At 43.1% G+C, this 23,214-nt stretch overlaps 1 protein-coding gene across 1 annotated transcript in view; it reads left to right on the top strand.

Moving 5' to 3' along the window:
* Positions 1-23,214, top strand: part of LRP1B (LDL receptor related protein 1B) — a 1,474,154-nt gene that overhangs the window by 790,686 nt on the left and 660,254 nt on the right. Inside the window, exon 7 of the mRNA XM_084809602.1 lies at positions 1,555-1,812. Coding sequence (XP_084665728.1) covers positions 1,555-1,812 — 258 coding nt within the window. The remainder of the gene's footprint in view (positions 1-1,554; positions 1,813-23,214) is intronic.

Raw genomic sequence — 23,214 nt, 5'->3', positions numbered from 1 at the left:
TCATTTCTAGTTAAAGTCATTCTCATCTTTAGATACCACTTTCTGCAGTAGTCTGCAAATTCATGAGCAGTTGTCACAAAATAGATGTCATAAAGTTAAAGAGAATAGGAATGGAAGACAAATATGGCTGTCTTCTTCTGGAGGCAGGTGGATCTCTCTAGGGAATTCTCTCTGCTTATCTGTTCCTGTTTGGGATTCTGTCAGTCTTGTTTTTAACACTGGTCCTAAGGAGGATGACTTCTTCAGAAGCAATATGTGTTAATATATATAGATTAAGTGTCAACATGTGACTGACACAGACACTCTTGATGTGAGTTATTATTTAGTTCAAAGTGTATGTGTTTCTGCACAGTCTTTCTGCATGCTATTCTCCTGCGATAAATTTTAGTTCAAGGGTAGACTATGCAGAACAAAGGTTCCCATTCTAAATCACAACAGTTTTGCATTCTTCAGCTTTGCATTCACTGAGCACGATCAGTGTAAATTTTGGGGTGACTACTGTTGTTCAGTAGTGAATATACCATTTTTCCCTGTCATAAGCCTGTAATGACATGCAAGCCTTCATTGGGAGATGTATTTGAATACCAGTATTCTCTCAGCAGCTTGCAATACATAGTATCAAATTATTGGACATACTGCCATATATTTTTTTACCATTGTACAGAAAGATTACAGTGATCAATCTTGAATTTCATTTGTTTTTATTCATTTTAGTTGGTCCTCAAATTTGAATCCCTAGTTTGTTGCTAGAAATATTCAGTTTTAGTTTTATTCTGTAGAAAGGTTGATTGTTGCATTCTATTAGAGCCTACCATGCATCTAGAACCAATGTGGTGCAATAGCTTGGATAGTTGAGCTTGGATTTGCAAAAACCAGATTCACATCATTCGGCAAGGTTCTTCAGATTCACTGAACATTGGTAAGGGTAGGATCCAGTGGTGTTGTAGCACTAGCATGAATGATAAATCAACACTAGCACAGTATTATTTGTGCTTGCCAGTGCAAAATGGAAAAGTGAAGGTTCAGTGGCAAATTCACATTTTCCCATTTGCACCAGTGAGTATTAATCACATTGTGCTAGTGTTTAGTACTAATCACATTGTGCTAGTGTTTAGCACTAGCACTATGTCATTAGTGCTAGTGCTGTGACACCATTGGATCTCCTTCCCAGCACACTATATCTGAGGTCACCCTTTAGGTTGGAACCGATGTGTCGTCTTCTTCTCAGGTCTTCAACCCTGGATGAATGGTTGAGATCTCTGCCACTGGATTGGAAGGAACTTTGTTGTGGTTCTGTGAGATGCACATTTTACATATGAGGATCAGATTTTGTAAAATAGCATAAATATTTTTTACGATTCCCAAGTCATAAGTTAAATTGCTGCAGAACCCAAATGCAACACAAAAATAAGAGTGCTCACTGTGGGAAGAACTTCTGTTGAAGTGTAGCTCCTAAAAACATGTATGCATGGATCCATATGTTAATCTGCTAATTTTTTTTATTTGTCAGTTAACCATTTCCTTCCTCTTTTTACCTTTTTGTCTTTATTTTAGAGCCTAATGATTCTCCTCCAGTTCTTTTGATTGCAAACTCTGATACTATTGAGGTGCTATATCTAAATGGAACTAGAGCTTCTACCCTTGGCTTTGTGAAAGGAACTGGAATTCAAACATTGGATTTTATATACAACAAGAACACAGTTTGTTGGATTGAATCTGTAGGATCTTCTAGTCAATTGAGATGCATTGAGACATCAAAAACTGGAATGTTAACAGATGACTGGATAATCAGCACAATTCCTTATCTTCACAGTAAGTATTTAGAATTTGAGAAAGTTACTCTTTCACCAAAATAATAGGGAGCTGCTGTCTTTCCAGCAAACTTTTTTTTAACAGATTTAATGCTATGATATAAATGTTTACAGGTGCAGATTTTTTTTTTTACATATGCTATAGCTTTAGTTATAAATAGCATACACAGAAACCCACCAAAGCAGCTTCTTATTTGGCTTCTCTTTGTTTCTGTAATATGGAGACAAAAAGCTTACAAACATGTTGAGGTTTAAAGACCTAACAGTGCAATGCTATATATGTCTATTCAGAAATAAGCCCCACTGAGTTTGTTGAGAAGCATTCCAAGGTAAGTGTGTATAGGTTTGCAGCCTAAAAGCACAAACCTATCAGACAGACACCTGAGGACAGAGGGCTCTGTAAGTGTTCTGTCTGATCTGTATAATAGCTAGTGGTGGGGGGAAAACAGAAAGACAATAAATAAGAATCAGACTAAGTTTGCCTTTCCCCCTAGATTGTACTAGTGAAAAAGTGTTGTGATTGTTTATTCCCAAATAAATTATAATCTGCTAATTAAGGTGTGCAAATTTTTGTTGCACCTGCTTCAAATCTGTAGCACCTCCTCATTTATCAATGTTGTTATCAGTCACCTTTCCCAGTGGAAAAGCAATAAGATGTATGGACGTTACAAGGCCATTTTACTGGAACTGTTGAGATGTTGTCAAATAAATGTATTTATGACTGAGGATGCAAACCCATGCTTGGTGTCTTGGGAGGGGGTCTGATTGAATTCAGAAGGGGTAATCTTGAAGAAAACATGGATATGATTGGACTCCATGCTGTGAATTGGCGTAAATGAAGGCATTTTAACTTAATAGTGTTAAGTTAGCCACTGACGTTTGCCATCTTGGGAAGTTCTTGAATCAATCACTGCTCCTGGAAAGTTCAGAAATTAGTAGTTTTTTCTACCATTTCCATCCAATGAACAGATGGCAACTTTTCTTTTCATATTCAGACCTAGAAACTCTTATTCATGCCTATATATAGCCTAAATGCCTGATGACAGTAATGTGCTGGGCTACCTCTGCTAGATTTTTGCTACCTAAGGAGATACATTTGCTAGCTTGTAACCTTTCTGAGGCCTGCCTGCATGTCAGCACTGGACATGGCCAATGTAAAATATGGGCGGAGTGAGAGTAATATTCATTCTCTGTCTCTCCTTAGCTCTCTCTTTCTCTTGGTCTCTAAATATCCCCTTCTCTTTTCCCCCTTCTCTCTCCCTCATCCCCTTCTGTTTTTGTATATGCCCTTGTCTCTTCTACCTTTCTTTATCTCCCTTTCTTTCCCTTCTTCTCCCTTCTTTCCCTTTCTTTCCCCCTCTTCTCAAGGCATGGAGGGGGTGGGGTGAGCTGCTAATGCAGGACGGGATAGCTCTCTTCCTGCAACATCAGCCCATTGCATTTGTGTGTTGTGTTGAAAAAGGAGAACAGCAGGGAGGAGTTCATGGAAAGGGGAGGTTAGAACCTCCCTTCCCCGCTCATCCATGGGAAACAACTGAGAAGCAGGAAAAACAGGACTGAAAGATGGGGTAGGACCAAGAAGGGTGGGCAGGACTTGAGGAGATACCAGCAGGCAATGGCTATGCTGGCTGGGAATTATGGGAGTTGCAGTCCAACACAACTGGAGCACACCAGGTTGGGGAATGCTGCTAGAGACCTTAGAGGCTGGAACCTTCCTTCCATTTTATTACAAGATCCATCAAGAGTACTCACTTAAATGTACAATATGTGAATTGAGTTTCAGTGGCAAGGCCATACATGTGACATTCATAGTAACTATCCTACTATTCTGATTTTTCCCCCCTTTTAGAGATTTACCAAAGTTTGAGCCTGAGTATGTTTGAGAAGCCATAAAAGATATTTATGGACTGGCAGACACTGAGTGTTGTTAGGGAGTTAAAACATTAAGGGCGCAATCGGCCACCTATCCAATGCAGGGCAGGAGAAGCACAGAGGGGATCATTCCCTCCATGCTTCTCCTGCCTTGCATTTGCAGCTAGACAGCCGATTTCAGCTGTCTAGCCGCAGGAGGGCAGAGTGGGGGAGGAGGCTGCCATACGACACATAGGATGTGTCATACAGGAATTTCTGCCTTCCCCACCCCGGAACGCCCCCCAGAACTCCCTCTTTTGGCTGCTCCGTGCTCCTCTTCCAAGCGCGGAGCATTGGGCTGTTCTGCACTGCCTGTGCTGTGAGGCAGCGTGGAAATGGGGGAAGGTCAGTTCTCCGGGAAGCACCCTGGAGTGCAGGCTCCGAGGTCAGTTCTTGGAAAACCACATATCCGATGGCTGTCTAGCCACTGACTAGCAGCCATAGGATTGCTCCCTCCAGGGGTTATTTTAGTTGGCTTTTTTATTTTTATGTCTCTTTATAGATCTGATTTAAAGTGTAGGCAACTGCACAGTACAAATTTAAGCAAACAGGCTGCATAATGTATTAATTCCTAGTTTTAATTTTTTGTTTTAAAACAACAAACACATTAAAATTAAGATGTGCATGGGGAGAACACTATATTTTCTATAGGAGACAAGTCCACTCGATGGTTTTTGTTATGAAGTTTAATATGAAGTTGCTATGACGTCAATGAATGTGAGCATTTATTTTTAAATTGAAAAGTTCATAAGTGGAACAGAATCATTTTTGTCACAGCCAAATTATCATTGTGCAATTTTTCTGAGCCACTTTGGGAACAAAGTCATTTATTCCATCTTTTGAAGGAATTTAATAAAGGCAGTGAGGGCAGTAATGTATGAGAAGGTTGGGCTGCCCTGTCACCATGTATAAGATGTTCATTTTATCAACATGTCACAGAGCAGCTGGAGTTTCATGTGAACGTCTATCCATTCACCATGACAATTTTAGAGTTGATGCTAAAGTCTGAATATTCTTTGCATGCATAGTTATATATATAAAACCTGTGTTACGCCATTTTAGCAAAAATAAGGAGTTAATTGGAGAGTGCTTGAATAGTTGTCACAGTATGCTCTTCTAGAGACAGACTTACTAGGCTCCCCCCGCCATTTGTTTCCAGACCATGCACCAGCATTTTCTTGCATTTTCCCATCCAAATAAAAAGGACACCATTACTTCCATTATGTTTCAGGTTAAAAATCAATAATAATGGAAATTAAAATAAGTAAAACTACCCCCACACACACACACACCTTTTATATTAGGTGTTGCTCATTCACAAAGGAAATTGATTGCAAGCAAAAGAAACACAGAAAAAATGCATGTATTGAGCCATTGAGATCAAGAGTATGGCTCAGTAACTGACACCTGAAAATGTTTAACAAAGCAAGAAAAGTCTGCGTGTGAAATGCAGAGCTAAAATGGGTGCAAAATTACCTTGTTATTTATCCTGAAACTTTCTCAATAACTGAACAATGACCCATTTTCAAGCTCTGTAAAATATATCTCTTTTCAGTGGAATCCTTAATGGGAAGAATCTAAAATCTAAAAAGGCACAGATCTGTGAGAAAGGAGCAGGCCATAGCAGCTTGTATGCTTGACAGTAGAGTGGGCTTAGACGTAGCTGTGTATTTGGTTGATTTTCTGACATATGGCAGTGGCTGCTACTCAGATCCGTTTACCTTAGGGTAGCATTGAATGGTTTAATGAACAGTATTACACAGCCTCTCTCCTTCCTACCTTCTCATCTGATATGGAAGAAGGAAGCAGAGATCTCTCATTTTTGCATTTCTTCAGAGTACTGGCAACCTGCCATTCCAACAAGAAGCAGAATGGTAGATAGGTTGAGAGAGTCTGTATGAATGAAATTTATAAGTGGAGTTTGTGTGAGTGGAAGTGAATGAGGAGTATGAGTGTGCCTAGGTGGCACGTGTGTACAATACCCTCTCAGTACCTAACACTAGGTATTTTCAAGTCCCAATTTTTGAATTTTTCAAGGTTTCCAATTGTGATATCTAGAGTTTATCTGGTTTCCAGCATGGAAGCTGAAACTGCCATGATGGATGATGACCTATGTATGGAATTGGCAGGGGGATTGCATCCCTGCTGGTTCTGCAGCACCTTTTGATAGCATGTTGTCCTCCTAGGCCACCTAGCAGGTTGGGGCTAGGGGACACTGTTTAGTGCTGTTTCCCATCTTACCTGGCTGTATGGCATGTTACAGAAGATGATGCTGGAAGTCTACTGTTTCTCTCCTTGGTCACTGGCATATGGAGTTATGTAGGGATACATCTTGTTCCCCATTTCATCTACATGAAAAGTCTGGGAGAGGTCATCTGGAGCTTTGGAGTACAGTGTCATCTGTATTTCTGTCTCTTCCATAAGATTCCAAGAAAGTAGTGGAAAACCTACATTAATGTCTGGGGATTGTTTGGAGCTTGAGTCTTAATCCAGATAAGACAGGGATGCCTTTGGTCAGTAGGAAACCTGTTCTGGGAATGGGTGATGAACATGTTTTGGATGGGGTGACATTCCTTCAGAAGAACTAGTAGGTTCACAGTTTGTGAGTGCTTCTTCACCCACTCAAGGTTGTGGCTGGGCCAAGAGCAGTTTTGTACAGCTACAATTAGTACAGCTCTTCCTAGAAAAAGCAGAACTGGGTGCCGTCACACATGTTTAGGTCACATCCAGGTAAAACTACTGCAATAGGCTAAATATGGGGCTGACTTTGAAAAGCGTTCAGAAATTGCAGATGGTGCAGAATGCTGTTGTTAGGATGTTGTCAAGGGCCTTTTGGACTAGAATGGAGAATTACCTCTGTTTCAGTCTCACTCTCATTCCCTAGCATTTTTAGCACCCAGCCAACTAAATGATAGAAGAGAAATGGTTATATTTAATTGTTTTCCCAAACTGCTTCCATGTCAAGAATTTTTGGACAACCTTATTGAATTCTGTCTGTTAATCCTGTTTAACTAAATAGAAATGAAAGAAGTTTTTTTGTTTGTTTGCTTACCTTCTCATGCCTGCTTCTAACACACCACATAATTTTCTGCAAGAAATATAACTTCCTCTACTATTGCTGGACAAACCATGCCCTAAAGGCATTTTTAAAATGATATCCTGGCTGCCATAGAAGTTTCTTTATTGGGAATGTACATGAATTACTTATGTTGCTTACTGATCACATTTCTGTTAGTTGCAGACATTGTTCACAATGGCAGAACACACATTGGCAAAGTCTTCCTTTATCTTTTTTTCTTCTTCTTTTTTTTTACTTTGAGGGAGACTTATCTGGAAGTACTTCTCCCAGCCTGAACCAACATGGATGAGGATGAAACTGTGTAGTCTTGCCTGTCCAAACACATCACCTTCTAACTCCATAGTTGTTTTCTTAATATTCTGCACAACTAACATTAAAAAGGTAAAGGTGTCCCCAACCAGTCGTGTCTGACTCTAAGGGGTGGTGCTCATCTCCATTTCTAAGCCGAAGAGCCAGTGCTGTCCGAAGATGCTTCCGTGGTCATGTGGCCGGCATGACTGAACACTGAGGTGCACGGAATGCTGTTACCTTTCCCACCGAAGCGGTACCTATTTATCTACTTGCAATTTCTTGTTTTTGAACTGCTAGGTTGGCAGGAGCTGGGACTGAAGACGGGAGCTCACTCCGTCACGCGGCACACGGGTCTCGAACTGCTGTCCTGCCAACCTTCCAGTCTGCAGTTCAGCGTCTTAACCACTAAGCCCACATCTAACATTAGGGGACTGTTAGTTGTGATGAGCAGGTAGTGAGAGGCAAAACTGAAATGTGTTCTCAGCAAAGCAGCCTAGACTCAATAAAAAGAGGTCAGGCTGAAAGTAAAATGCTTGACAGTCCATGTATGGAATTTTTATAGCACTTATAAAAGACGTAAGATAGCCATTACACTATTTCCTCAGGTCCTGGAGTTCATGTTGCATGCTATCTCCCCTTCTGAGGTTTCTGTGGACTCTGATCCTTCAGAACTGAGGGACCAGTGCATATGTGGCATATCAAAGTGGGGGAATGCTTGAGCATGCATTCAAGAGAGTGCTTGTCATTAAAAAAAAAAAAAAATGGTGGGTTCCTGGGCAATCAAAAGGTTTTGGGAACCTTTCAAACTACTTCTGGAAATGTGATGAATAATAATCAAATTGGACAGATCTGATACCAGAGCATGTGTTTGTGGAACAGCGCTATCATGACCCACAGACAAACTGCTGTTTATTACATGGTAGAGTTCCAGATGATGATGTCTTCCATGTGTAACCCTCCCATGTTATCCCACTGGTTCATCCATCTTTTTTCCTACCACACAAAAAAAGAAAAAAATCTGTTGGGGAAAAGATGGACAGGTACACAAAAGATGGACAGATACCTTTTGATTGGTAGCACTAGGAGCCGTCCATCTGGAAGCTTTGCTTCAGTCTGTGACTCCAGAACTAAAGGCTCTATCATTCAGTTGGACCATAGTTTGTAGAACATGGTGAGTGTGACCAAGCAGTGAAATTGTATGGTAAAGGTTTTAGTGCTAGAGTCACAGACTCACAAGATCTCTACTGTGCAATGGAAAAGCTTGTCTGTGGGTAATGGTCATACTGTTCTAAAAATATCACATCTGGCATCGGATCTATGTGATCTGAATGTTATCACATTTCCTGTGAATTTGGTTTCTATATTGAAAGATTCTCCATGCTAATTGCATGTACTCTACATGAGGAGGTCATAAGGCATTCTCCAGCAATGATAAGTGTGATCCTTCAGGAATAGAAAGGGACAAGGAGCTGCAGCAGTTTGGTGGCATTAAGTGGTTAGTGGCCAAGAAAATCTTGTAACTTAACGATTAGAATGCCTAGAATAGAATCACACTGCCATCACCTATATTGGCATATATGTGGCTGTTCAAAGATGAAAGGAGAGAGAGGAACAGATCTAAGAGCAAATATCTTTTGTGAAAAAAGCCAAAGATTACTCTGATTCTAATAGCCTTGGGTTCCATTTGAATAAGTGTACTGTTCCAGGTGGTGGTCTCAGTTAGATGGAGTTCTAGCCCGAGCATGAGTATATGCATGCTTTTTGTGCTAGGCGGAGTTAAAATCTGATGTTTTCCACAGAAACTCTAAAAGCAAAGAGCTGTAACTAGGGATGTACGAAAGTCACTTACCTTTTCACAGCTTGGCTTCGTGGTGGGGGGGAGGCACTTCGCTTTCCCCCCCGAAGTTCAGGCGAAGGGGGGGAGGCTTCCCGCCTCGCCCGGCCGAAATTCAGGCTGGGGAGAAGCACCCTGTCTCCCCGGCCGCGAAACAAAAAGTAAAAAAAAAAAAGACCCCGTGATAGGCTACGTGACGATTTACGTAGCCTATCACGGCTAGATTTCCAAAGTCAGCCATGATAGGCTACGTAAATCGTCACGTAGCCTATCACAGGTGACTTGGGAAAAAAAAAAAAGCATGTACGCAAATGGCGGCGGCCCATGGGCTCCGCCATTTGCGTTCCTTATTTTGGCACGTCTAGTCTACGTAAAGATTTACATAGACTACAGCGAAAATAAGGGAATGGTATTTGCGTTGCCCTTATTTTCACCGTAGTCTACGTAAATCTTTACGTAGACTAGACGTGCCAAAATAAGGAACGCAAATGGCGGCACCCATGGGCCGCCGCCATTTGAGTACGCGCTTTTTTTTTTTTTTTCAAAGTCACCCGTGATAGGCTACGTGAAGATTTACATAGCCTATCACAGCTGACTTTGGAAATCTAGCTGTGATAGGCTACGTAAATCGTTACGTAGCCTATGCACGGGTGTTTTTTTTTTAACTTTAGTGTGTGTGTTTTTGCAATGGTGGCGGCAGCAGCCGGTCGGGAGACCGGCCGCCGCCCCCGCCCGCGACGAACCGCCGCCGAACCGCCAGCGGGACCCGCCGCCAGGAGGGACATTCGCCAAAGGTAAATCCTGTCCCGGGGGGGCGGGGGGGGGCGGAGAATTTCACCACCGATTTTGGGGGGCCGAACGCATTGGCACTCGGCCCCCCAAAGATTCGGGGAGAAATTCTCCGCCATCCCTAGCTGTAACTTCTCGCTGTTTCCAAGCATGCCCGTGAAACCTTGGCCCCTCCCAGTTCCCCTCGCAGGCATCACACACCCCAAAGTCCAGCCAGTTTGGCCCACTGGCTTGTGTGCTAGGTGCTGATGAAACTTGAGTTTTTCCAGAAAAACTCCCAAAGCAAAGAGCTGTAACTTCTCCCTCTTCCTATGCACATGTGTGACACCTCAGCCCCTCCCAGCTCCTCTTGAGGGCATCTCCCCTCCCCAAAGTCTAGCCAGTTTATCCCACTGGCTTGTGTGCTAGGCGCAGTTGAAATTTGAGTTTTTCCAGGAAAACCCCCAAAGCAAAGAGCTGTAACTTCTCCTTGTTTCCAAGCACACACGTGAAAGCTTGGCCCCTCCCAGCTGCCCTCACCAGCATCACCCCCACAAAAAACCCCAGGAGGTTTGGCCCACTGGCCCACAGTTGAAATTTGAGTTTTTCCAGGAAAACTCCCAAAGGAAGGAGCTGTAACTTCTCCCCACTGCTGCCCCTGCCAACACCCCGAAAATGCCTCATATTGCACTGGATTGCTTTGCCACATAGTGGAGTGGTACTGGAATAGGTAATTAACATGAATACGATGTGTCTTGCGCTTTTTCATCACTGCGTTGAATTTGGACGTATAGTGTTGGTGGAACAACAACCTAGCAGGAACACACACAGAGACACAAAAGAGATAAGAAAAACAGAACGTCCTAAGCAAATGACGGGTGTCTTTTATTGCTTTATATTTCATGTTCTTTTATGGAAGGCAGGGTAACTTCAAGAAATACAGGATGACAATGCAGGTGATAAGATAAGAGCCAAGAGAAATCAAACAACAATTAAAAACCCCCTTCTTTAATTTGTGTTTTGGCAGGATCAACACAGAGAAGACACAGACGGTTCACTTCAGCATGGGGGGTGGGGGGAGCCAAACACTACCCACATAGGCTGCTATAATATGCATTTCTTTAAGAATTTAGAAAGAAAAAAAAAACTAAATGCTTGAATATGACTTAAAAGGGGGGAGGAACATGCCCAGAAGTCAATGTCTGCTTTTAAAAATTGAAATAAGACTGGGTTTTTAAAAATCTAAAAGAGACAGAGTTGACTGACAAAAATGACAAGGAATTAGAATGGAGAAAGCAGAAGTGAGGGTCGACCTTAAACAACAAACACAGCCTTTTCCAGAGTCCAAAAGCAAGATAAGCAAACAAACATAGGAATGGCAGGGGAGGGGGAGCATAGCAGCAATGAGCGAGGAAAAGCTATGTTCATTTGAAAAAATATGGAAAGGAGAGATTAATCTAATCTAATACAAATAACAAATGAGTCAGAGGTAGAAAGAAATATGAGAAGGCGGCTGGAGGAGGTGCTGCAAAAGACACCATCCCAAAGGGGACAGATGATCAAGTGGTGAGAGAACGATCCCACTACAATCAAGCTGTTTCCTTTTAATTTAAATTTTGAGGAAAGCCTAATGGCAATCAAAATTGAATAAATTGAAGGAACAACTTCTAGGAATGCATGCATGCACACACACACACACACACACACACGATCATCTACCCACACCAGCCCTCTCCCAAAGACACAGCTAGCGCAATAACCAAACGCAGCCTTTCGCCTTCCTCCACCACTCTCTCTGATTGGAGATTGCTGGTGTTGGTTCTGGATAACAGTTCGTATTTGCCAAAGCATACTCCCTCCTCCTCCTGCACTCGCCTTCCTGCCCCCCCTGCCTTCCCGCATCCACTTGCCTGCCTCCTCTGCCCTCCTCCTACTACTACTTATGCCCCTCCGTGTGAGCTTTCAGAAGTTGATACATTTTGGAGACAGCCTGTCTGGACTGCTCAGGCATTAAGTAGAGCTCCAAATATACAAGGTGGAGGAAGCACTTTTTTTTGGGGGGGGGTGCTTTGCCCCGGGGTGCCTTGGTACTGTTCTAACTTGCTTTGTATCATGAGGATTTTGCTCCAAATAAGCCTGCTTTGCCTCATTATTTGGGCTTTGTAATGAGGTAGTGCACAGCCCTAATATAAATTAAATCAAGCTAAATAATACATGAACAATTGAGTCGCATTTGTTCTATTTTGGATGTGTCCCACACATGCAATTTTATTTTAGAGCTAGGCAGAAATATTGGGAAGGTTTCAGACTTTCTAATTTAGTCAAATGAGCATATGGAAGTTCTTGCCATTCTCGCCTGAAGCCAATCTAGAGAGTAAAAGAGTGATCATAAAACACAATGTAATATCACTTTTGAGGAAGGTGGTTCCCAGCCAGGTTTTGCTTAGAAAAAAACGTCTGTGGGAGAAAAACCGTCAGATCAATTGTCTGGGGGAAAACCCTCTATACATTCCACTATCAGGCACCCAGACCCATTACAGAAGGGAAGGTGGAGTAATAGTGGCCAGTGCTGGCCAGAGAAAAGGACTTTGGAAAGCTTTGTTGGACAGATACCATTATATATCTCTAAAGCAATTACCAAGGGGCTGTAGCAGTTCAATTATTACTTGTGTACCCTTCCCTCAACAACATTTGTCTCTCAAAACAGTTTTGTGACTTCCAACCCACAACAGCCTGTTTATAGAATATGTATAGTCACATGATGGCCACATTCAGAAATAACTATAAACCATGGTTTGTTGTTAGGAGAAAGCACCTAGGATTTGAGCGTCCCCCACCCCCGTTTCTCATCCTTTCATGCAAGATAGTAGGAAATATGCATTTCCCATTTACGGTTTTGACAAACTACAGTTTTCTATTTTGCTCAAATATGGGAAACTGTGTTTCTTCTTCACAGTCTCTGTGTGCATCACACATATGGGCTCAGTGCATGCCTGGAGCCCCATTTTGGGAAACTTCTATAGCTGAGGAATTTTCAGTGGGAACCCTCTCCCACCATCTCAGTGCTCATGTCCCTGACGGGTTCCCATCTATTCCCTCAGTTCTCTTCCAATTGCGAGTTGTGGTAGCCTCATTTGGGAATTTCTCTTTGTTCGGTAGGCAAATTCAAACTCCAGAGGTTTTATTCTTTCTTTCTTTCAGTCTAATTTCAGTCTTTACATGTTATTATTTGATTCTTTATTTTCTGTTATCTTTACAATCGCCTTACCGCCTACAGGCCACCTTCCACAAGTGTATCCACCAAGGATGTAAACTACCACCCACAGATGGCCATTCTCTCTGCCTCTTTCGTCTTAGAGAAGGACACAAGGCAGATGCCTGTGTCCCTTGCCAGGCTTTTACAAAGCAGGCTAGATGCAATCAGTCTGACCGGCTTTGTGCTGTGTTGTGGAGGAAAGCATTTGAAGCCATCTAAGTGCCATCAAAACCTATGACCAGGCATCACCTGACCTGTCGGAGGGTCTGTTGGAAGTGGTACCCTTGCCATGGCCTGTGCAAGTGTCAGGGTCTGCCTTGCCACCCACTTAGACTCTGGCTGTGGGCCTAAGTGACCTACCCACATCTTGACAATCACAGAGCCAATCTGACCCATCCACGCTTGGGCGGTCACTGAGGTGACATGACCTACCCACACCTGGGCAAGTCCTTGGTAAAGGAATTGTCAAAAAAGGCCAGAGCCCCAAAATCTTCTTTGGAACTTTAGAAGAAGAAAAAGAAGGACTCTAAGAAAGAAGCACCACCATTAATGGATTCGCCGATACAACAGGTGTCAGCTGTTACAGTACCGATGCAAGACCCATCCTGATTGCATCTACATCAAAGTTCAAAATCTATGAGAATTCCATTTCAGGGATGAAACTGCGATGGATATTTCTGCTTTGGCCCTGTGGATTTCATTCCATTGCCCCCCGCTGGCATAGACTTGACCTGTAGTGAGTTGAGTCTGTATGAGGATTCTCGATTTTTTAATGGCTGCAATTTGCACAAAAAATGGGGGGGGAGATCTTGACATTTGCACAAATGGTGTCATAATTTTTATTTATTTATCGGCAATCTTGCACAAGTGCACACAATTGCAAGTCCATCAGTCTGGTATATAGCCCCACAGAGGCATATTCCCTTCTTGTCAATATCTTTGTCAGTTTCATCCTCTCCACATACAACTTTGTTTAGCCCAGCAGAGCCATTCTGTACTTCAATAAAACTTGTCAATTCTCCCCCCACCCCACTGCACTCAGGAAATGCTGAAGTGGAGGATGAAATTGACATGCAATGATAATTAAGAAATCTGATAGGTCTTGGTTGATACAGTTTCTTACAAACTGCATACAGAAGCTTTTCATTTTCTCTGCTCCTTGCATGTGAAAGAGAGGGAAAGGAGAAGAGTGTATGTGCGCCTACGGTGCATTCTTGTACTAACTAAGTGGTTTATCAGTACGTCTCAATGCAATGCAGCCAGTAAGTATATTTCATATTTAGTAGAGTAACTGTGAATTATTGAATAAGCTACTTTAATTGGCTGATTTAATATTCCTGTTGTAGTAACAGGAATATTAATTGGGTGCTTTTCTGCTAATAATGTTTATCCAGTTTTATTTTTATTTGATTTACATGCTTAATAAGTGTTCACCATTCTCTGTATCACCATTTCAATGCAAAACAGTAGGCCAGTTCAGACATTCAACTTATCATGTAAGAGAACACTAGGGCTGGGGACTGGGGCTGCACCACATAGTCACTTCACTCCCAATGTCACATGCCTCATGTGATCCTTTCTGTTGGCATCTTCATGTAGAGTGCAAATGTCTGCTGAGAGGAACTCTGGACACGCAGTTGTACACATAGAGTCAGAAACTAGCTTTGCATAGCACTCCTTGTTCGAGGAGTGTGTTCCCTCTTGTTAAAAGAAGAAAGTAATAAGACCCTTGACCCATCTATTTGGGAGGGTATAGGTACCATTCTTGGTGACCAAGAAGGTGGTGGCATTGCAATTCCAAACACGTTTGGGTGATACAGATTATCTGGACGCATTTCAATCGAGGTTTTGGTTGTGATATAGACTTAGGTCCCTGGGAAGAGACTTATTGGTGGCTTTCAGTGGCATCAACCATGGTATCCTTCTTGATTGCCTGATGGGGTTGGGTCTTGGGGGCACGGTACTGCAGTGGTTCCATTCCTTTCAATCCTGTCCAAAAGATAGTGTTGGGAGATGCCTGTTTGGCACCACATCTGTATGCCTATGGTGTCCCCTATGTTAATTAATATATACATTGAACAGCTAGGAGACACAATCTAGAGCTTTGGAATGAGGTCCCATGCCATCACTGTGCTGATGACATTCAACTCTCTCCTCTTTCTCTCCTAACTTGAAGCAGTTGATACACTTGAATGTTGCCAGGGTTCCATAATGGGGTGGATGATGGTGAACAAGCTAAGATTAAATTCAGACAAGATGGAGGTGCTGTTGATCAATAGAAAGCTTGCCTTGGAACTGGGATTCAATTTGTCCTGGAAGGTGTTCCACTCCCCCTAAAAGGTCAAGCTCATAGCTTGGGACTGCTCCTTGATCTTACAGTGACCTGGATTTTCAGGTGGCTATGGTGGCAGTGAGCACAATTATGTTTAGTGTAGTCAGCTGCAACAGTTCCTGAATCAGTCTGATCTGTCAACAGTTATTCATGCCTTCATTAAATTGCAACATGCTTTATATACAGCTATCCTTGAAGGTAGTCCAGAAGCTTCCATTGGTGTGAGAGTAGGGGTGTACAAAACCCCGCTTACCTGGTTTTGCCGGGTTCTGCAGGTGGGGGGAGGCGATCCATTCCTCCCCCCCGGAATCCTGACCAGCCGGCTCCGCTCCACGGCCAGGCCACGGAGCTGCCGGCCAGGCCAACCCACAGCGGGGCCTCTAGCTGCTGCTCGCCTGGTGCAGACGCAAATGGCATCCTGAGTAGGGGACACTATTTGCGTCCCTATGGTAGCCCATGATAGGCTACATAAATATTTACGTAGCCTATCATGGGCTACCATAGGGATGCAAATGGCATCCCCTACTCAGGATGCCATTTGCATCTGCAGCAGCCCGGCAGCAGCTGGAGCCGCCACTGCCACCGCCGCAGCTGGAGCTGCAGACAGGTAGGCTCTGTTTTGCGGGGCTTTCGTGGGGTGGAGGGGCAGGGGGCTCCATTCTGCCATGGATTCCAGGGGCTGAATTCACTGGAATTTGGCCCCCCTGGGATCCGTGGCGGAATTCTGTAACATCCCTATGTGACATACAGCAGCTAGGCTGCTTACTGGTGCACAGTATCGTAATAGTAACATCTCCATATTGAAAGATCTGAACTGATTGTCAGTTGCTTCCCATGCACAATTCAAGGTTTTGTCTTAATCTTTAAAGCTTTAAATGGCTTTGGATCTGCCTATCTGATGGACCACCTGTCTGGTTATTAAGATCTGTAGGGAAGGCCCTTTTGAGGTCACTCCTGCTTGCAGATGCCCATTTTTCGAGCATACGTGAAAGGGCTTTCTCCTTCATCACTTCCAAATTGTGGAATGCTCTCCCTACAAAGTTAGAATTCATCTCAACTCTCTTGGTTTTTCAGAAAGGAGTTAAGTTACATCTCTTTAATTTGACTTTTTAAATTGTGAGTAGTGGTTTTAATGTTGTTCCAATGTGATTTTAATGTTTTCATATGATTTTATTGTTTTTATGTATTGTTTTTATTTGAATTGTCATATACAGCCTTGTGGAAAGATAAGATAGATTCAGTCATGTCATTCCCCTAGCAGTAATAGCATTGTGCTAGCTAGGGATGTACGAAAGTCACTTATCTTTTCTCAGCTTGGATTCGCGGTGGGGTGGAGGCGCTCCGTCCCTCCCCCTGGAATCCTCTCTGGGCCAGCTCCGCTGTGCGGCAGCTCTGCAGAGTCGCCGGCCAGGGCCATCCACAGCCGGAGTTCCAGCCGCAGACAGGCTGCTGCAGATGCAAATGGCAGCCACCGTAGCAGCCGCCATTTGCATCCTGCAAAGCAGCTGTGATAGGCTATGTAAGTATGTACATAGCCTATCACGGCAAGCCCCCCCAAAAAAACACCAGTGTACACAAATGGCGGTAGCTACAGCGGCCGCCATTTGCGTTCCCTATTTTTAGCCATTTTAGCCTACGTAAATATTTACGTAGGCTATTACAGGAACAACAACAAAAGGGGAACGCAAATAGCGTAGTGGGCGCCATTTGCATTCCTTTGTTTTTCCCCCGTTTTAGCCTACGTAAATATTTACGTAGGCTATTATGGCAGAAAAAAAAGGAACGCAAATAGCGCCCACTACGCTATTTGAGTTCCCCTTTTTTTTGCTGTAATAGCCTACGTAAATATTTACGTAGGCTAAAATGGCTAAAAATAGGGAATGCAAATGGTGGCCACTGTAGCCACCACCATTTGCGTACGCTGTTTTTTTTTTTTGCTTGCTGTGATAGGCTACATAAATACTTACATAGCCTATCACAGCCTCTGCAGGGATGCAAAAGGAATCCTTAGGCAGCAGGTAAGTGCTCCGTTTCGCGCGCCTTTCGTGGGTTGGGGGGGCAGGGCTTCGTTCTGCCATGGATTTCGGAGGGCCGAATGCACTAGCATTCGGCCTCACCGAGATCCATGGCGGAATTCTCTGACATCCCTAGTGCTAGCAGAAACAAGGGGAAGGGACTTCCCTTTCCTCTTCTCCCACTTTCAGCTCCCCACATACACAACAGATCTGCTCTGAGCCTTCCAGAGCAGATTTGGAGTACATACGGGGAGCTGCAGAAGGAGAAGGAAATCTGTTCCACCAGCAGTTTTTTCCCGCTGGTGGAATGATGCAATTGGATATAAATATTATAATGAAAGAAAGAAAGAAAGAAAGAAAGAAAGAAAGAAAGAAATATACTCGCCAAGAAGTGCTAGAAAATGTTGATTTCTGAGAATAATGTTGCTTTCTGAAGTGAATTTGGGGACAATAAAGTGTGCATTCTTAACACTCTTGTAATTGCCACCTATTTATGTATTATAAGTCCATCTGTGCATAACTAATAATACAAAAAGGGATCTGTTTATTTATGATCTCTGTAAACAGTATATTATTTTAAGGCCTATGTGTACTTTAAAAATGCTAATCTAAGTTGGAGAAAGCATAGCAATTTCAACTACTGTGAATCAATTTTGTTTGCTTAGCAATTCCCACCCCCATGCCAACCTGGCATAATAAAGCCTGAAATATGAATTCCCCTTTTAAAAGCTGACTATAATAAATAGTTTTTATATTATCCCTGGAGAAACATATCTGGAGGCCTACATTCACAGTATTAAAGCATTCTACCTTTTCCCTGAAGTCGTTTTCTTTAATAACTTTTTACTAGAAAGTAAATCCATGTTTTATTAAAATATTGTGTACAACTTTAAAATTTTAATTACCCGCTGCTTAGCATCTTTATGGGATAACATTAAAATGACAGCATTAATTTTGTGGAACAGAAACTACTTTTTCCCCTTTGAAGTACATGATATAGAGAAAAAGCAGAGCATTAACTAGTAGAATTGCAGTGAGAATGTGGAGAGCATTGCATGATGCCTTGGACAAGAGACAACTGGAAACAGCCAAAGTATTGTAGGTTAACATCATCATGCCATATATTCCCTTTAGTAGTTTGCTTTACTAAACTCTGAGTACTTTTGATGGCACATGTATTGAACCTAAATAATGCTTTAATTTTAAGTTTAACAGCAGATTACTTAACTGGTTTGAAGTAAGTAACCAATTTTGATTTACTGTCTGCACTCTGCACAGATTTACAAGATGCTTTTTGAATGTGTCATTAAAAGAAAGAGAGTGTTATAGCTATTGTACCTTATAAATCTGCCTTCATTGTTCAGCAGACATGCCAAACAATTGGTTGTTGTTGTTGTTCAGTCGTGTCCGACTCTTCGTGACCCCATGGACCATAGCATGCCAGGCCTTCCTGTCCTGCGCTCTCTCCCGGAGCGTGCTCAAGTTCATATTCATTGCATCCGTGATGCTATCTAGCCATCTCATCCTATGCCGTCCCCTTCTCCTTTTGCCTTCAGTCTTTCCCAGCATCAGGGTCTTTTCCAGGGAGTTTTCTCTTCGCATTAGGTGGCCAAAATATTGGAGCTTCAGCTTCATTATCTGTCCTTCCAATGAGCACTCAGGGTTGATTTCCTTTAGGATGGACTGATTTGACCTCCTTGCAGTCCAGGGGACTCGTAAGAGTCTTCTCCAGCACCACAGTTCGAAAGCATCAATTCTTCGGCGCTCAGCCTTCCTTATAGTCCAGCTCTCACAGCCATACATTACTACTGGGAAAACCATAGCTTTGATTAGACGGACCTTTGTCGGCAAGGTGATGTCTCTGCTTCTTACTATGCTGTCTAGGTTGGCCATAGCTTTCCTCCCAAGGAGCAAGCGTCTTTTAATTTCATGGCTACAGTCACCGTCTGCGGTGATCTTGGAGCCCAAGAAAGTAAAATCTGTCACTGCTTCCATTTCTTCCCCTTCTATATGCCAGGAAGTGATGGGGCCAGATGCCATGATCTTAGTTTTTTTAATGTTGAGTTTCAAACCAGCTTTTGCACTCTCCTCTTTCACCCTCAACAAGAGGCTCTTGAGATCCTCTTCGCTTTCTGCCATTAGGGTGGTATCGTCTGCATATCGGAGGTTGTTGATAATTCTCCCGGCAATCTTAATTCCGACCTCTGATTCATCCAACCCGGCATTTCTCATGATGTACTCTGCATATAAGTTAAATAAGCAGGGTGACAATATGCAGCCTTGTCGTACTCCTTTCCCAATTTTGAACCAAGCGGTTGTTCCATGTCTGGTTCTGACTGTTGCTTCTTGACCCTCGTACAGGTTTCTCAGGAGACAGGTAAGGTGGTCTGGTACTCCCATCACTTTCAGAATTTGCCACAGTTTGTTGTGATCCACACAATCAAAGGCTTTAGCATAGTCAATGAAGCAGAAATAGACGTTTTTCTGGAATTCTCTTGCTTTCTCCACGATGCAGCCAATGTTAGCGATTTGATCTCTAGTTCCTCTGCCTCTTCTAAACCCAGCTTGTACTTCCGGTAGTTCTCGGTTCGCATACTGCTGAAGCCTAGCTTGTAGGATTTTGAGCATCACCTTGCTGGCATGTGAAATGAGCGCAATGGTGCGGTAGTTTGAACACTCTTTGTCATTGCCCTTCTTTGGAATTGGAATGTAAACTGACCTTTTCCAGTCTTGTGGCCACTGTTGAGTGTTCCAGATTTGTTGGCATATTGAATGCAGCACTTTAACAGCATCATCTTTTAGGATTTTAAATAGCTCGGCTGGAATACTGTCATCTCCGCTAGCTTTGTTGTTACTAATGCTTCCTAAGGCCCACTTGACTTCACTCTCTAGGATGTCCGGCTCAAGTTCAGTGACCGCACTCTCATGGCTATCAGGGACATTCAGATCTTTCCTGTATAGTTCTTCTGTGTATTCTTGCCACCTCTTCTTAATCTCATCTGCTTCTGTTAGGTCGCTGCCTTCTTTGTCCTTTATCATGCCCGTCTTTGCACAAAACGTTCCCTTGAGATCTCCAATTTTCTTGAAGAGATCTCTAGTCTTTCCCATTCTGTTGTTTTCCTCGATTTCTTTGCATTGTTCATTTAAGAAGGCCTTCTTGTCTCTCCTTGCTATTCTCTGGAACTCTGCATTCAGTTGGGTATATCTTCCCCTTTCTCTCTTGCTTTTCGCTTCCCTTCTTTCGTGAGCTACTTGTAAAGCCTCATCAGACAGCCACTTGGCTTTCTTGCATTTCTTTTTCTTTGGGATGGATTTCGTTGCTGCCTCCTGAACAATGTTACGGACCTCCGTCCATAGTTCCTCAGGCACTCTGTCTATCAGGTCTAATCCCTGAAATCTATTCCTCACCTCCACTGTATATTCATCAGGGATATGATTTAGGTCATACCTGAACGGTTTAGTGGTTTTCCCGACGTTCTTCAATTTAAGCCGAAATTTTGCAAGAAGCAGCTCATGATCTGAGCCACAGTCAGCTCCAGGTCTTGTTTTTACTGACTGTATGGAGCTTCTCCATCTTTGGCTGCAAAGGACATAATCAATCTGATTTCGATATTGACCATCTGGTGACGTCCATGTGTAGAGTCACCTCTTGTGCTGTTGGAAAAGAGTGTTTGCTATGATCAGTATGTTCTCTTGGCAAAACTCTATTAGCTTTTGTCCTGCTTCATTTTGTACACCAAGGCCATGCCTGCCTGTTATCCCGGTGATTTCTTGACTTCCTACTTTAGCATTCCAATCCCCTATGATGAAGAGGACATCTTTTTTTGGTGTTAGTTCTAGAAGGTGTTGTAGGTCTTCATAGAACCGATCAACCTCAGCTTCTTTGGCCTCAGTGGTTGGGGCATAGACTTGAATTACTGTGATGTTGAATGGTTTGCCTTGGATTCGTAGTGAGATCATTCTATGGTTTTTGAGATTGTACCCCAGTACTGCTTTTCCCACCCTTTTGTTGACTATGAGTGCTACTCCATTTCTTCTAAGGGATTCTTGCCCACAATAGTAGATATGATGGTCACCTGAATTAAATTCACCCATGCCTGTCCATTTTAGTTCGCTGATTCCCAAGATGTCGATGTTCAATCTTGCCATCTCATGTTTGACCACCTCCAGCTTACCTTGATTCATTGATCTGACATTCCAGGTTCCTAAACAATATTGTTCTTTACAGCATCGGATTTTCTTTTCACCGCCAGACACATCCACAGCTGAGTGTCCTTTCGGGTTTGGCCCAGCCACTTCACTCTTTCTGGCACTACTTGGAAATACCCTCTGCTCTTCCCCAGTAGCATATTGGACACCTTCCGACCTGAGGGGCTCATCTTCCGGCGTCATATCTTTTAGCCTTGTGATACGTTCCATGGGGTTTTCTTGGCAAGAATACTGGAGTGGGTTGCCATTTCCTTCTCCAGTGGACCACATTTTGTCAGAACTCTCCGCCATGACCTGTCCATCTTGGGTGGCCCTGCACGGCATAGCTTATGGCTTCACTGAGTTACGCAAGCCCCTTCGCCACAACAAGGCAGTGATCCATGAAGGGGAAACAATTGGTACCCTATCACAAATTTATAAACTTTTGGCGGCACCATTGAAAACGTTCCCAAAGAAATGGGATATGTCATCATTTTCTGTTTTCACCCTTTGAATCTGACCTGAACCTGGGAGCAAATAAGTTAGCCACTTAAAAAAACATCAAGAAGGTCATTATTTTATTGTAATGTTCAAAGGTATGAAAAAGGATACATCCAATGAAAATAATATTTTATTCCTGCTAACACTTTTAAATGTGAAGACTATGAAGCATTGTACAGCAAGGCCCCGTCTACATGGCACCATTTCCCTCCCCCCACGCCATCACAACTGCGCAGCATTGCAGCTTCGAATTAGCTTCTGCTGCGATACACTCGCAATTTACTGCAGGCTTCCCTAATAGACTCTACCGTGCCCTTTTTTTTTTGCCATTATACTTTAATGTGCAGCTGTGCAGTCCCATGAGCATGGGGGTGTGACACTGCAGTGGCTGTTTGTATTTTATGGGTTCTGTTGTGTCTTTCTGTCCCTTGTTAGGTAAAAAGTGGGTGTCCTGTGTCCTTTATTTCCATGCCATCTGTTTGTCAGTTTCCCAGCCTGAGACTCTCGCGATGGTTCCCATGAGTGGTACATGCCTACCCATCGCTCCGAAATGGTGGCTGGAGCGAAGTTGTTCCTCCCCGCAAGACCTCCGCCCCCTGGCCCTTGGGCACTGAGTCCAAAATAACCATTGCGAAGATACAAAGCTGAAAAAATGTGCGAAAGTGTGTTTAAATAGATGAAAATGCCTCTCTGTGCCCCTGTAACTGCGCAGCTGCAAAGGGATGGGGGGAGTAAAGGGGCATCACAGAGTGACACAAGCACTATGCATGCCTACAATACACCCACTGCAAAATGTGAAGTCAGTTTGGGGAATGGACAGACAGCTTGCAACCGTGGGAAGCCCGCAGCAAATGAAAAACATAGCAGCAAAAAGTTTCCTTGGAAATCCACGTTTTCCAAGAGAAAACCATTGATTGTGGTGAAGTGGTGACTGCGTCATCTTTCCCAAGGGACCTCAACTCATAGTCACCCCAGGGGCCCAAGAAGATGCTAAGTAGTTTGTCTTAGTATCTGAAACACAATTGTACAAACATCTGTACTTTACCTTTCTTTGGAAAAGTTCCTTTGATAGTACAAGATGGAAGAGTGACAGAATGACCATGATACATCCAGTATGGTAGAAAAGGAATGACAGTCATATTGCCTTCAGTAAAGGCAATGGACAACAATATGTTATCTTTAGCCACCAATATAAGTAGTAAGAGACAATGCAGAGGTTGGTGTAAAG

The sequence above is a fragment of the Heloderma suspectum genome, chromosome 1 (genome assembly GCF_057233095.1).
Source record: "Heloderma suspectum isolate Gila_16-S chromosome 1, 16-S_ref, whole genome shotgun sequence".
NCBI lineage: Eukaryota > Metazoa > Chordata > Lepidosauria > Squamata > Helodermatidae > Heloderma > Heloderma suspectum.
Note: the sequence above shows the minus strand (reverse complement) of the source record. Positions and strands in the feature narration are given on the sequence as shown.